We start from the raw sequence: 15,671 nt of genomic DNA on the forward strand, positions 1-15,671 counted from the left end.
GAAAAGCTAAAGGCAATGATATGGAAGCCTGCCTGGCACAAGAAGAAAGCTAGAGTTAGATTTTTTAATAAATGAATTTTTCTTCTTTTTCTGTTGTAAGTGTTGGGACTTGCAATAATAAAGCTTAATTTTTTCTTTCAACTGGCCAAGGGGAACGTTTAAAAGATATAAACTTGAGTCTATATTTAGGATCTAGATTTTTAAGGGAATGAAAATTAGCCACAAACAATAAAACATACTTTATTAATTATAGATGAATTGTAAGGATGACAAATAGAATATGTATGTATTTCAGATATGATAATTACTATATAATGAAATAGATTTGCTATCAGAACATAACTTTGAATTATATTATAGAATTTGCAATGATATAATAAAAGATATTATCTTAAAAATTGATGCACTGTTAAGGTGATAAATAGAATATATTTGTTGTAATGGTAGAGGTAAATTTTTTTCTTAATGGGCTAAGGGGAATCTTTAAAAGATACATATTGATTTTATACTTAACTTTTAGACCTTTAAAGGAAAGGAAAGTTAGCTATTAGAATTGACTTATATTACAGAATTTGGAAGGATACAACAAAAGATATTTTTTCAATAATTGGTGAACTATTAAGATGTTAAACAGAATAAACTGGTATAAAATAAGAATGCACTGAAATGAACAATGTATGTATTTTAGACAGGATAATTACTATATAATGAAATGGGGGGAAATGTGGGCTACCCGAAAATTAAGTTTTTTCCTCCCATATATTATAGGCTAGTTTGGTATATCCTATTCCAATTAGGTAAAACTCAAAAACAGGACATGGATATGTATATGTGAAAATATATTGAAAATTGTTATAATTGATTGTGTTACAATTAATTTGATTAATTTGACTATGTTATCATAACTAAGGGAATCGGAGAGGGAATTCTTGTTGATGTAGATAACAACTTGAGCTATCTACAAATGACTTTGTTATTTACTATTGTTTACTTTTAACTATCCAACCACCCTATTGCTTCATAAATACCTGGATGTAAAACTAAAAAATCAATAAAACTTGTATTAAAAAAAAGACCAAGGAGAAGTGAATTAGATCCAGTATAGAAGTGGGCTTTGCCGGTTTTCTCTTCCTCTGCGGAAGGGCGGGAAAGAAAGCTGGGTGTCCTGAGATGTCTCACTCTAGGAGGCAACTCAGGTTTCCCTCAGTGGCGGAGGAAGACTTTGGAAACTGCCTTTTCATTTACATTCATGGGAATAGACCATCTCCCAAACCTCAGCCATCCTCTCCACAGCACACTGCAGCTGATCCAAAGCGCTGCCTAAAACAGCGAGGCAGACGTGCACATAGACGCGGTGCAGTCATCCTCCTGCAACATGCAGCCTCTCCCTGTAAATGAATGAAAAAAGCAGTTTCCAAAGACTTACTTCTCCACCGAGGGTAACCTGAGTTGCTTGGTGGGGCGGGGCGCCAGTCGGGCTGGCCCTTGTGGTGAAAAAAATAAGACAACCTCCAAAAATAAGCCCTAACGGGTCTTTTGGACCCAAAATAAATATAATATAAGGGCTTATTTTCAGGGAAGCACAGTATTTGTCTATCTGGTAAGATTCTGGAAGGGAAGGCTGGGCTAGAGATTCCATCAACAAAAAAATAGACCTCATGATCAAGTTTTCTTGGCCATGGCCCCCCTCCTTTGGAACAGCTTGTCTCTGGATATTTGAACCATCCATTTCCAGTTAACATTTTCAAAATTATGGATTCTTGAAGACACTGTTCTTCAAGAAGGCATTAAGAAAAGGTTGAAAAAAAATACATTTTCCCTTAGTGGTGAGGACTGATGGCAATTTGTAACAGTTATCTTCTTCCCCTATTGTATGTAATACCTTGTAAAGCAGCTTGGAGTCCTAGGAAATGGATAGGTGTGTAAATTGAAGCAATAAAGAAATAAATGAACCAGTAATATCGCTTTTTCTCCCATTCTTAATGGATGGAAGAGGCTCAATAAATAGTTTTACCACCTACTTTTATTCAGTAGCCCTCACCCTTGTCCCGTATTTCATCACCCAGGCTCCATATCGCAATGGTAGGCAGAAAATACTTTTCATTTACTCTTGTCAAAGCAAGCTGCTTGTTACTGGTCTTGTTGCTGTGTGGCATTTGTGAATAATTTTTGAATTGCATATCCCCAGTGTTTTCTCTCTGCCCTTTAGTTCCTGCATTAATGTACAGTACATTGACCATCAGAAAGAATATTGCCCTTTGCTTGTAATTGGCCTGCTGTTGCTTTGGGATATTTTAGTTAATTTTTGATAGTTTGTCGAACTACGTAAAAAGAAATGTTTAGTAAGTGGGAAGCTGCCCTTAAAGATAAAGTTGGCATTTCCTAGAGCAGCTTGAATTTCTTCCTGTCTTCTTACGGTAGATTTAGTTGTTTCATACATTAGACGATTTATATGAGTCACTGATTGACCTTAGGCCTTGCCAGTCTCACAAAGCATTATGCAAATAACAGTGGATATTAAAACTGTGTGGGCTGTTTTGTACAGCTTGGGGAAAAGTAGGCTGTAATTCTGGTAAGTAAAGAAATCAATATATAACCCACCCTTCTCAAAATCTACCAGTGCCAATGCCAGTAATGTCATTATGAAATATTTACGAAGACTGTATAGCAAATCTAAAAATGCTATCGTCAATATGCAATCTTATTCCAGAACGTTCTACTTTAAAATCCAGCAATAAAAAATTTTTTATGTATTAAATTTCTATATTACACATCTCACCTCAGCTGACTGCCAAATTAGCTGGTTTAAAAGCAGAATTAAGGTGGACATAGGATTATATTCACCCAAGCCAAGAAATTGGAAATTAAAACAGATGCCTCAATTATAGATATATCTTATGACATTAATGATGTCATACAAAAGATTTAAGTCAATTTGGTAACATTTTTCAGCCAAGGATAAATTTACATTTTGAGACTTGGTGATGAGTGCATACACAAAATGGCAGATGTATCTCTCAATTTACAGTATAATTGCCATTGCGGACCTGGGCAGTCAGAAAACACATGCAAAGTCAAATCAGTCCAAAAAGAATCCTCCTTGCACAAAATCTTTGTGGAGAAAGTTATATAAGATCTACACCCGGTGAACAATCTTTGCTTCCCCCAGATTTGGGCTGACTAAAGAAAGGAAAATATGGGTAGGTGGAAAACTAATTACAGATAAATATAGCTTTGATTCTGCGGTGTCATTATTGATTATGGGGAACTTATTTGCCAAGGCAGCAACCTTAGTTTCTAAAATCCCTGACTGTGGAATTTGACTGAATTTGAGATAGTTTTAATTCTGGACTTTTTCTAGTGAATTTCCTTGACTTTTGTCAAGGAATTTATCATTGTTTGTAGTTCCAAGCTTGTGTGATAAATAGGATTTGTTAATGATGCATAGTTCATATCTTTAATGTTTCAAACAATAAACAGAATTAATTCTGTTTCTTAATGAGAAGAAATTAATATAGTATTGGTTGACTATGTGCCATCACGGTGGTATTAACTGTTAGCAACCACATAGATTTCTTGGCTTCTGCGTGCTGTATTTATATACTTGTGGAAAAAATGGAGCCTTGGCTTTGGATTGGGCATTAACCAAATGCATAGCAATTAAAATGTATATGCAACATAAACTGCTATGCAATATGTACCGTAGTTAATCCATACTTTTTCTCCCAACAGGTTCCAGTTGCACATTGTTTAGGACCCATAGGACATTACAAGAGAAAATTCTGTTCTGTGTGCAGAAAGCAGTTGGAAAGTCCAGCATTTCGCTGTGAAGGTAAGCTCCCAAAAGAATTGATTACACTACTAATCAGCATAGCTTAATTTCACTGTTAACTCTTTCCCTCCTGGTTCCGATCTATGTTTTTCTATGAAAAGGAAATGTATGAGTGCTTACTTGATCCTTAAAGAAAGTGTTGCTGGGGAAAAAAATTCAAAAGTAAACTTGTATTCTCCCTTGCAATGGAATTGTGTTTGTCAATGAAACATATCCCCTTGTGTTTTATGGCATTCACCACTGAATGGGGAACTTACGTTGTATATAAGAATTAGAATCCTTTATTTGTCCAAGTGTGATTAGACACACAAGGAATTTGTCTCTGGTGCAGAAATTTTCAGTGTACATACAAAACAGCAGCATCGTCATTATCATCTTCATCATCATTCCAATAATGGGGGAGGAGTAAAGAAGATAATAAGAATAAGTGATAATAATATAGCCATACTACACTGTGAAAATTAAGTGTTTAGCAGATCACCTAATTTAAATAACTTTTAAATTTGTATTCAGAATACTTTTAAAGGTTATCCTAGAAAGAAGTAAATATAGAGATGTACGTGGATAAACATGCAGAGGAAAGTTCATTTTGCTTTCCCCCATTTATTTCAGTGTGTGAGATACATGTACACACAGACTGTGCCCCCTTTGCTTGCAGTGATTGCCGTCAGTGTCATCAAGATGGTCATCAAAATCATGTGAGTATACTTCTAACTGGTTAACGTTTTTGCATTTTTACCAAAGTAGAAAAACATTAAATGTTATCCACAGTGTGCAGTGTTAGAAGGAAAACTAAAACAAGAACAAAAAGGAAAAAAAATGAAAAAATTGCTTGTGACTTTGTACGCTTCTATGTTTATGTGTGTGTGTATATCAGGGAGTGTTACATACAGGATGTATACATACACATTAATGTTAAAATATCATTAATGTAGTTAATTAATGGTGATGAATTTCAATAAATTTCCCAAACTCTTTGTTATTGGATTACTTTTCAGCTGAATAAATTTCCACCACCTTTAAATAATGCTGATCAAGTGAAAAATGCATCCTAGTTTTTCAGTAATACATTTGGCAGATAACAACCAAAATTAAATTAATTTATGTCCAGAATCATACAGGTGTAATGGGCTGTATAGAAATCAGTAGGCAGGCAGGCAGGCAGGCAGACACACAGACAGACAGACATATAGGCAGGCAGGCAGGCAAGCAAGCAATTGAGCAACGTTGCCAAAAAAATTTGGAAACTTTTGACCAAAGGAAATATCTAGTACAGCATTGCTACTAAAGTGGTAACCGATTGCTTGGATACCTTGTTGACTAAATCTAAGTTAAAACCTATTCATTGATAGTTTAGTTTAACAGATCCTCTTTTAGTAGATTCCAGATGCAACAGACAGAGTTTCCATTCAGTCATTCTTTTGATATAACAGGAATGTCCTGCTGAAACAATCTGAACATAATATTTAAAACAAAATGCAAAAAATACATATTAATTTTTCCTACTTTGCATTGTTCAAAGTCCTTTGCATAATATCATTAATCAAATAAGGTAAATTACACCATTCTCCTCCATTTATGCTATTATGGAAATAGTATAAATCAATACAAATTACATAATTTGTATTTGAAGGATATTTAGGAAGAGCAAACATGCCAGGTGAAATATAGTGCATTAAATCAAGCTTACACTACATAGCGTAGTGAAAGTTTAGAATTTAATGCCTCTCAGGGATTGCCTTCACATTCAGTTCAATACCACAGAGAGCTCCAGTGAAATTCATCAAATTCAATTCCCAACCAAAGAAGCCAACACAGTGCTAGGCTGCATTAACAGACAGAAGGGATAGAATCAAGATCACATGAAGTGTTAATACCGCTTTACAATGCCTTGGTAAGGCCACACTTGGAATACTGCATCCAGTTTTGGTCACCACGATGTAAAAACAGATGTTGAGACTCTGGAAAGAGTACAGAGAAGAGCAACAAACATGATTAGGGGACTGGAGGCCAAAACATATAAGGAACGGTTGCTGGAATTGGGTACGTCTAATTTAATGAAGAGAAGGACGAGGGGTGACAAGATAGCAGTGTTCCAATATCTCAGGGGCTGCCACAAAGAAGAGGAGGTCAAGCTATTCTCCAAAGTGCCCGAATGCAGGACAAGAAGCAACGGATGGAAACTGACCAAAGAGAAAAGCAACCTAGAACTAAGGAGAAACTTCCTGATAGTTAAAACAATTAACCTGTCAGGACCCACCCCAAACCACGTCTTAGGAAGAAAAAATTCTTGGAGTCAAATCTATTCCAAAAAGAATCTTTACTATGACATGCTTGGTTGTAGGAAACGAGACAGGACTTAATATTATCCCACGAAGTAAACCCTTATAAAGAGTTCCCGGTTTAACCCCCCTTAACCCCATTTGGTCAGTCCCCCATCCTTTCTCTCGTATCATCCATCTCGTGGGAAAAAGGAACTTAGGACCCTTCATGTTTATTGCTGTCTTCCGTGACAAAAGCAAGATGCTAGCCCCCCCCTTTTGTTTCCCCAGTTCAAAAGGCTTCTCCTTTCCTTTGAAATGCCTAATACCGGTTCAATACACATCTATTCTCTTCTCTTCCTGAGATGGCAGAATCCATGGAATAATGTTTGAAACATTCCATTTATGAATATGATATAAATGGATTCTGACATAACCAGCGGAACAACCTGCCTCCAGAAGCGGTGAATGCTCCAACACTGGAAGTTTTTAAAAAGAGACTGGACAGCCATTTGTCCGAAATGTTATAGGGTTACCTGCCTGAGCAGGGGTTGGACTAGATGACCTCCAAGGTCCCTTCCAATGTTGTTGTTGTTATTATTATTATTATTATTATATATAAGTTTAAATAATAAATAAATAAATTATTATTATACATCCAAGTTCCCAAGTTTGATCCTGTTAGGGGAAAACATTATGATGCCCCCTCTTAACATAATTCTGCTTCTCTTTGTAGGATATGTACCATCATCACTGGAGGGAGGGAAATCTTCCATCAGGCTCACGTTGCAAAGTTTGTAAGAAAACATGTGGCTCTTCCGACGTGCTCTCGGGTATGAGGTGTGAATGGTGTGGCATCCTGGTAAGCATATTAAGGGTTAGGCAAGTCTCCAAGAAAACACAGAATAGATATATTCAAAAGAAAAGAAAGCTGTTTTCCAAAAGTCCTTTACAATAACTGTATGGAACAAAACAATATCAAAGTGTACATTAAACCGCAAAGCGTCTACCCTGGGAAACCATCATGGCCTTTGTGGGTGCTCCCTTCTTTAATAATAAAAATGGTTATTTAAATTCGTAGAAGGTATTGGTACGACATAAAGTTAGAGGTTAAATGTTTAGCCTTCAGAGCAAAACATTTGTTCCTTTGAACAGCAGCATTAAATAGAAAACTGGAGCTTGGTTTGAGGTAGAGAAATCACCTATGATTATTTCCACCGTTAAAACCTAGTGAGCAGAGGTGGGGATGGTCAAAGAAATCAAGATGGTGACCACAAGGGTGTGATTGAACCTGATTCAGTCTGCCGGTTTTTTATGGCCACCATCTTGACTCTTTTGACCACACTCTGTGGATATTTCTGTAGCTGAGAGAAAAGTGCATTAGGAAGTTTTGGCAAGGTTTCAGCATACAAGTGGTCCTCAGTTAATAACCACTCATTCATCAACTGTTCAAACTTACAAAAGCATTGAATGAATGGTACTTATGACCAGTCCTTAAAGTTCTGGCTGTTGCAGTGCCCCATGGTCATGGATCTGTGATCCAGTCACTCAACAACCAGCCTGGATTTCCATGATCATACAATTGTGATTTGCTGGCTCCCCCCAAGCAAAATCAGTAGGGAATTGGAAGTCATGGTCATGTGAGGTCCTCACTTAATGACCTGCAGTAATTCACCTAACAGTGGTAACCGGGACTTGCCAGAACTGCTGTTGCTTAGCATTCCAGACATAAGATTTTGCACTTTAGAACTGCATTGCTTAGCAACAGAAATTCCAGCGCCAATTATCGTCATTAAGCGAGGACATAGGTGTGTCTTCACTTTTACTGTTAAAAACAGGCCGTTAAAAGTTTCACCTGAATTAAACTTGAAAGTATTTTTTGTATTCTACTGTCAGAACTTGAAACCATCCAGACACACAAAATATCTTTTGCGCTGTGGAGATTAAGGAAGTGAAGACATGTGGTTAATCTTTTATCTTAATTAGCAAATGAGATAGAACGCATTCTAACGATTAGCAATCCAAAATTCCTGGATGTTTTGTTGGCTACTTATTAAATCAAATAAGCTTCAGAATTATTAGCATGGTGTTTGTGTGTGTGTGTCTGTGTGTTTGGTTAATAAATCTCTACAGATGGTAACATTTCTGCTACCGTGTTTCACCCCAAAATAAGACCCGGTCTTATATTAATTTTTGTTCCAAAAGATGCATTAGGGGTTATTTTTCGGTTAGGTCTTATTTTGGGGAAAATTACGGTACTAAATGCATCCGTCTGGCTGACAATCTTAACTGGGACTTATTTTGGGGGTGGGGCTTATTATTATTATTATTTATTAAATTTATATACCGCCCTTCTCCCGGAGGACTCAGGGCGGTGAACAGGGCATATAAATAGAAATACAAAAGTTAAAAAAGGATTAAATAATTGCCCAATTAAAACAATCACAATATAAGACCCATTAAAACCCTAACATTCCCCCATCAGGCCAGGCCAGCTTGTTCAAATAAATGGGTCTTTAGCCCGCGCCGGAAGGAGCGAAGATCCGGTGCCGTCCGGAGCTCAACCGGCAGTTGGTTCCATAAAGCCGGGGCGCCCACAGAGAAGGCCCTCCCCCTGGGGGCCACCAGCCGGCATTCTCTGACCGGAGGCACCCTGTGGAGGCCCTCTCTGTGGGAACGCACAGGGCAGAGGGAATGTCCTGGAAAAGTCATGCTAGGTCTTATTTTCCGGTTGGGTCTTATTTTGGGGGAAAGACGGTAATTATACATGGGAAGGAGGGTGCCCATTTAGTCTAGTGGTTAAGGCACCAGGCTAGAAATTGGGAGACTGTGAGTTGAAGTCTGGCCTTAGCCATAAAAGTTGACTGAGTGACCTTGGGCCAGCCTAACTCATCTCACAGGGTTTTTGTGGGGAAAATCGGAGGAAAAAGGAGCATTAGATATGTTCTCCACCTTGGGTTGTTTATAAAAACAATAAAGGTGGGATATTAAATAAATAAAAGTTTTAAGAATAAGAAAAAGTAAGAAAGACTAAGAGACTTAGTTTGGCGCAATGGTTAAAGCAACAGGTTAGAAGCCGGGAAACTGAGTTCTAATCCTGCCTTAAGCACAAAGCTGGCTGGGTGACTTTGGGTCAGTTGCTCCCTCTCAGCCACAGGAAGAAAGCACTTTAAAAATGCTGCCAAAAGACCTGCAGGGACTTGTCCAGTTGTTGCCAGGAGTCAAGACTGACTTGAAGACACACAGACGTACACAAAAGAGGTCTGATAGCGTGGAGTAGAACTATAGAGTAAGAGTCATCTTAAAAGAGCAGGTAAATGTTAGCTGGCATTTCTGATGATATCAGTACATATTTTATAAAAGAACAGGAAACATTCTGGTGTTCAAATCATTTCCCCATTCTTCGTAAGGAGACTGTGATTTTCCTAAGGGTGAACTTTCTTCCTCCATTAAAACAGTATGTAGTTGTGAGAATATAGACACTCACATAATTACCCAAGCTCACAAATGGATTAGGATTTGTGAGAAATTAATAGTGCCTGTAGTTACAGCTAAAAGAATGCTGAATAATACAGTGCTGACAATACAGTATTTAAGTGTTCTTAACTCTGAGCTGCATAGCAGGTTTTTGGGGAAGAAAAGTATTAACTTTGATGAAACTCCCACCATTTTCATTGTCTGTTTGATCTCTGCCACTGTAGAATATCACAAACTACAGAAGACAAAAAATGTAAGTGCTGCAACCTGTTGGCCATCTGACACACCTTCTTGAGAACTTGATGTTGTGTTTTCTGTAGGCTCATGCCGCTTGCTATGTGATTGTGCCTCCAGAATGTACTTTTGGAAGATTAAGGAACATGATTCTTCCCCCAAGTTGTGTGCGATTATTTTCTCGGAACTTCAGTAAAATGCACTGTTTTCGAATATCAGAAAGCGTACAAGCAGAGACAGGTAAAAGTTCAGAATGGGTCAGGTTAAAACTGTTCAGTACAATTGTTTTCTCTCTTTCTTTCTCTGCCTTTCTCTTGTATTCCACATATTGTTGTTAAATAATATTATGACTTGATTTGGTCTATTACAGGTGGTTTTTGTTTGTTGTTGTTGTTGTTGTTAGTTGCGAAGTCGTGTCCGACCCATCGCGACCCTATGGACAATGTTCCTCCAGGCTTTCCTGTCCTCTGCCATCTTCTGGAGTCCATTTAAGCTCACGCCTACTGCTTCAGTGACTCCATCCAGCCACCTCATTCTCTGTCGTCCCCTTCTTCTATTGCCCTCGATCTTTCCCAGCATTAGGCTCTTCTCCAGTGAGTCCTTCCTCCTCATTAGGTGGCCAAAGTATTTGAGTTTTAGCTTCAGGATCTGGCCTTCTAAAGAGCAGTCAGGGTTGATCTCCTCTAGGACTGACCGGTTTGATCGCCTTGCAGTCCAAGGGACTCGCAGGAGTCTTCTCCAGCACCAGAGTTCAAAGGCCTCAATTCTTTTGCGCTCAGCCTTTCTTATGGTCCAACTTTCACTGCCATACATTGCAACTGGGAAGAGCATAGCCTTGACTATACGCACTTTTGTTGACAGGGTGATGTCTCTGCTTTTTAGTGTGCTGTCTAGATTTAATTTAATTTAATTTAATAATTTGATTTCTATACCGCCCTTCTCCCGAAGGACTCAGGGCGGTGAACAGGGCAATACACAATAAAAATCAGATACAAAAATTAAAAAAAAACCATTAAAAACCAATTAAACATCATGCCCATAAAATCAATACATATTAAGTTAAAAACTAATTTTAAAAAACCCAACCCCACCCCGTCAGACCAGGCCAGCTTGTTCGAAAAAAAATGTTTTAAGATCGCGCCGGAAGGAGCGAAGGTCGGGGGCCGTCCGGAGCTCAACCGGTAAGCTGTTCCAAAGGTCTGGCGCGCCCACAGAGAACGCTCTCCCCCTGGGGGTCGCCAATCGGCATTCTTTGATCGGCGGCACCCTGAGGAGGCCCTCTCTGTGGGAGCGCACTGGACGGAGGGACGTTGACGCCGGTCGCAGGTGTTGCCGTAGGTAATCCGGACCCATGCCATGAACGGCTTTGTACGTCATAACTAACACCTTGAACCTCACCCGGAGAGCAACCGGTAGCCAATGCAGCTCGCGGAGCAGAGGTGTAACATGGGAGTATCGGGAAACTCCCAAGACAACTCGCGCGGCTGCATTCTGCACCAGCTGGAGTCTCCGGGTGGACCTCAAGGGCAGCCCCATGTAGAGAGCATTACAGTAGTCTAGACGAGAGGTCACGAGCGCATGAGTGACTGTGCGCAAGGCATCCCGGTCTAGATAGGGCCGCAACTGGCGCACCAGGCGAACCTGTGCGAAAGCCCCCCTAGTCACAGCTCCAATATGCTCTTCCAAAGAGAGCTGTGAATCTAGAAGGACCCCCAAGTTGCGAGCCCTATCTACGGGGGGTAATAGCTCACCCCCCATGGCCAATGATGGGATAATCGGAATTTCCCGGGATGCCGGCACGAACAGCCACTCAGTCTTGTCAGGGTTGAGTCGAAGCCTGTTCCTCCCCATCCAGACCCGGACCGCCTCCAGGCAACGGGACATCACGTCGAGGGCATCGCTGGGGTGGTTTGGGGTGGAAATAAAAAGTTGGGTATCATCAGCATATTGGTGATACCCAACTCCAAAACCACGAATGATCTCACCCAGCGGCTTCATATAGATGTTGAACAGGAGAGGCGAGAGAACCGATCCCTGAGGAACTCCACAAATGAGAGGTCTCAGGGTCGATCTCTGCCCCCCTGCCAACACCGACTGCGAACGTCCCAGGAGGTAAGAGGAGAACCACTGGAGAACCGTGCCTCCCACTCCTAACCCCCTGAGACGTCGCAGCAGGATACCATGGTCGATGGTATCAAAAGCCGCTGAGAGGTCTAAAAGGACTAGGACAGAGGAACAACCCCTGTCCTGAGCCCGCCAGAGATCATTCACCAGCGCGACCAATGCCGTCTCCGTGCTGTACCCGGGCCTGAAACCCGATTGGTACGGGTCTAGGTAGTCAGCTTCCTCCAAGAACAAAGGGAGCTGATGCGCCACCACGCTCTCAACAACCTTCGCCAAAAGCGATGGCTTTCCTCCCGAGGAGCAAGCGTCTTTTAATTTCTTGACTACAGTCCCCATCTGCAGTGATCTTGGAGCCCAGGAAAATAAAATCTGTCACTACTTTTGTTTTTGTTTAGTGACCATAATTGGGACTGGCAACTTGATAATTAAGCAAAGGAATCGCTAAGTGAAGCCGTTACTGTTTTTGTGACCTTACTTCAGATTTCCTTTGCTTTACAGGCTTGCTAAGGTAGTAAATGTGGGCGCTGGTCCCAAAGTTACTTTCCCATTACCTTTGTAAATGCAAACAGTTGCTGACCTCACAAAATGAGGACTACCTATAATATGTAATCATCAATGTAAATTGCTATTCTGGTAAATGATTTGGTGATTATTTTTCTTCCAAGAAACATTTTGAAACATAGGTTTCAAAAAAAAGGTATGAGTTGAAATGTCATACCCAGTTCAAAATATCAGGAAACTGTGGTTTTGGGGGTTTGGTTTGAACTCACTAAATATAAGAAAATGCTTTAACTCTTTACTGGAAAAAGAGGATGATGACAGAAAACTAAATTAGTATTTTGGCAAAGTAGTAAGCCATTATAAAATTTAAATTCTTAGTTTATCAAAAATTGTATACTACAGCCTTCCTTCTCTATGTCTTACACATAGATTGAAAGGATAGTTTTCACAATTCCTAGCCAACTAACCAATTACAAATTTGTAGCGGAAAAAAAGAGGTTACTATAGCACAACATGGGATAGATTTGGTGATGGGACAAGTATGTATACTTGTTTTTTACATGATTTATTTGCTTGGGTTATCCTGAAGAAACACTGTTCGGAGTCTACAGCCATATTTTGCTGCCCCCTACAGTACATCTTAGACCAATATTTTCATTTTCAGGAAAAAAAAATATTTATTTTATTTAGCAAATTTATATAGCTGCCAATCTCACAAGCATGTCTTTGGATGACATATTTAAAAACATCCCCTTCCCCCCACCATTCAGTTGTGTCTGATTCTCAGAGACTTTCTGGAAAGGTCCCTGCAGTTTTCTTTGCAAGGTTTTTCCAGAAGTGATTTGCCATTGCCTCCTCCTAAGGGCTGAGAGAAAGTGACTGGCTCAAGGCCACCCAGCTGGCTTTGTACCCAAGGCCAAGGACTCACAGTCTCCCAGTTTCAAGCCGGATGCCTTAATCACTACACCAACTGGCATGCCAATAATTGCTTAATTAAAACAAACATAAATAAAAAGCCAAGATACTTCCTTTTTAGATTTTTGGTGAGTTTTTCCCTGGGCTGTCGTCTACCCATTTGTATTCTTTAAGCTCTAAAGTAAGCATTTCCCAACATATTACAGATTTACCAGCCACCCTTTTTTTACCACCAGCCAATTGTCAACAGACATCAATGTTTAAATCCATCTAGGTGGCCAACTACTGCATCTTAATTCATGTTCCCTCCCAATTCTTCTTCCCCAGAATTTAACACACCACCTCTGAGTATGTTTCTTTCTCCTCTGTGTTTCTTTTTCCTCTGTGGGAACACTATTCTGTGAGCAGCTAAGCCAATTGGTAGTCTCAGCTTTGTCCATCAGTTAAGAGAAGGGATGGCAGAATCGGGATGGAATCAAAAGAGGAATCAGTCTAGAGTAACTACGTAGCCAGAAATAGACCCAAGTCCACCCTCTCTTGAATCCTGTTGACCCTTATTTAGCACATTTATCTTGCACTTAAGCATGAGTAGTAAAAAATAAATAAATCAGTTAATTGGAACTTCATGTATAATCTTGACATCAGCTGTCCAACCAAAACCATGTATTTTAAGTTTCTCTGTGGATTCAGGAACCCCCAATAGGAAGCTGAACATAGATTTTTGCAATATCATTTTCTTGTTCATAAAAATAATACATAAAATATAATACATTTGTGCCAGGTTCTTTGATTCAGGAGCAGAATGTTCCAAGGTTAATGAAGTTTGCACATCTCTGCTATGAAATAGTTTTATTGTGGCTATAGGGATTTTTAATCCCCCAAGGGCATAAATGTCATTAGTATCCTGATTCAGCACTTTTCATTATGTAGTAGATTATGTCAATGCCAGAAGAGCAACATTGGCAGTCCTTTTTCCCCTGAATACTGCAGTATCTTTAAAGCAATACATTAACTCTATGCATCCGCCATATAAAATGCTTTTCTCAATTTTTCTTTCCACAGATGATGACGATGACGTTGATAATTCAACACAGTCATCACTAAAAGAATCCCAGGTTTCTGCCGATTCCAGTAAGTGGCAATATCGTCTCGCACACCCCCCCCCGGTTGGTCTAATAAATGTAGTAGCTGTTCTTTCCCTAAGCCAGGGGTAGGCTCAGGAATTCTGGGAGTTGAAGTCCATGAGCCATAAAAGAGCCAAAGTTGCCTACCCCTGCCCTAAGCAAACAATTTTTCTATCTCTGCTAGACTTCTTTACCAATTCTCTGTTGTGGGTATTTCAGAATCTTCATGCGGCAATGATTATTTATAAAAACAATGTGCAGTGGCTTTTTTTCTAGTTGTCTGTGCATTAATCCCAATTAAAAAGCTCTTGGTTCAGTTGAATCTTTGTCTCCATGATTCTGTGTATCACCAAATGTATTTGAATTCAAAATATCCTGGTCTTTCTTACAAGTCCATCAGTCGTGATAAAACGACCCTTCATGTTGTCTGCATTACATTTGTAGGCTAGATAATTTTTCTGAAGTCATATATCAATGGTACATCAAAGAATTCTCCTTTAGATTATAATGTGAATTCCAATCCTTTCAGCTACTTTTTCCCACTGTTCCAATAATGTTATGTCCCAAATTCTCAGCCAGTTTTATTTTCTTTCACGTGTTTGTTTTCCATTTCAAATTTCAGCAAGAGCGCATACATTTTGAATCATTTGTACATGATTCAAATTCTGTCTTCTATTGCTCAATTCCGAATGTCTTGTTAACTACCTTAAATCTTTCTCTTAACTGTGCATTTGTTTGTTGTACTTTTCAGCCATGAGGTCTCCAAAAATGATTTAAAACTCTTGCATTTGATTTAAGGATGGGGATCACTTTTTCCTTTCTCGTATAGCCTTCCTGTTGATTCCAGAATCTTTTCATGCACTAGATGCAGAGGTAGCCCCCTGAGCTTTTCATGCTGAAGATACAATATTTGAAGGATCATCCCTTCCCACATTAGAATATTTGGTGTTTTTCATTGTAAACAACCAGTGGCGTAGCGTGGGGGGTGCAGGGGGGGCCGGCCGCACCGGGCGCAACATCTGGGGGGGCGCGCTCGCACTCGCAGCTCTCTGCCCCTGCCTGGCTCCCTCACTCTCTCTCACTGCAGTGCTGGCTGTGCGAATCCGATCCGAGCCGCCGGGTCGCCGCCCACTATGGAGGGGGGGTGCCAGGCGTGCGGTGCGGTGCACGGGTTAGGGGGCGCAAATTACTTGCCTTGCCCCG

The 15,671-nt window shown here is 39.9% G+C and overlaps 1 protein-coding gene across 1 annotated transcript in view; it reads left to right on the plus strand.

The window, feature by feature from the left end:
- The window catches only part of DGKQ (diacylglycerol kinase theta), a 106,574-nt gene that overhangs the window by 46,449 nt on the left and 44,454 nt on the right, over positions 1–15,671 (plus strand). Inside the window, exons 3-7 of the mRNA XM_081320325.1 lie at positions 3,733–3,832; positions 4,445–4,530; positions 6,830–6,955; positions 9,891–10,044; positions 14,407–14,475. Coding sequence (XP_081176451.1) covers positions 3,733–3,832; positions 4,445–4,530; positions 6,830–6,955; positions 9,891–10,044; positions 14,407–14,475 — 535 coding nt within the window. The remainder of the gene's footprint in view (positions 1–3,732; positions 3,833–4,444; positions 4,531–6,829; positions 6,956–9,890; positions 10,045–14,406; positions 14,476–15,671) is intronic.

The sequence above is a fragment of the Vipera berus genome (assembly GCF_964194415.1).
Source record: "Vipera berus genome assembly, chromosome: 2".
Lineage (NCBI taxonomy): Eukaryota > Metazoa > Chordata > Lepidosauria > Squamata > Viperidae > Vipera > Vipera berus.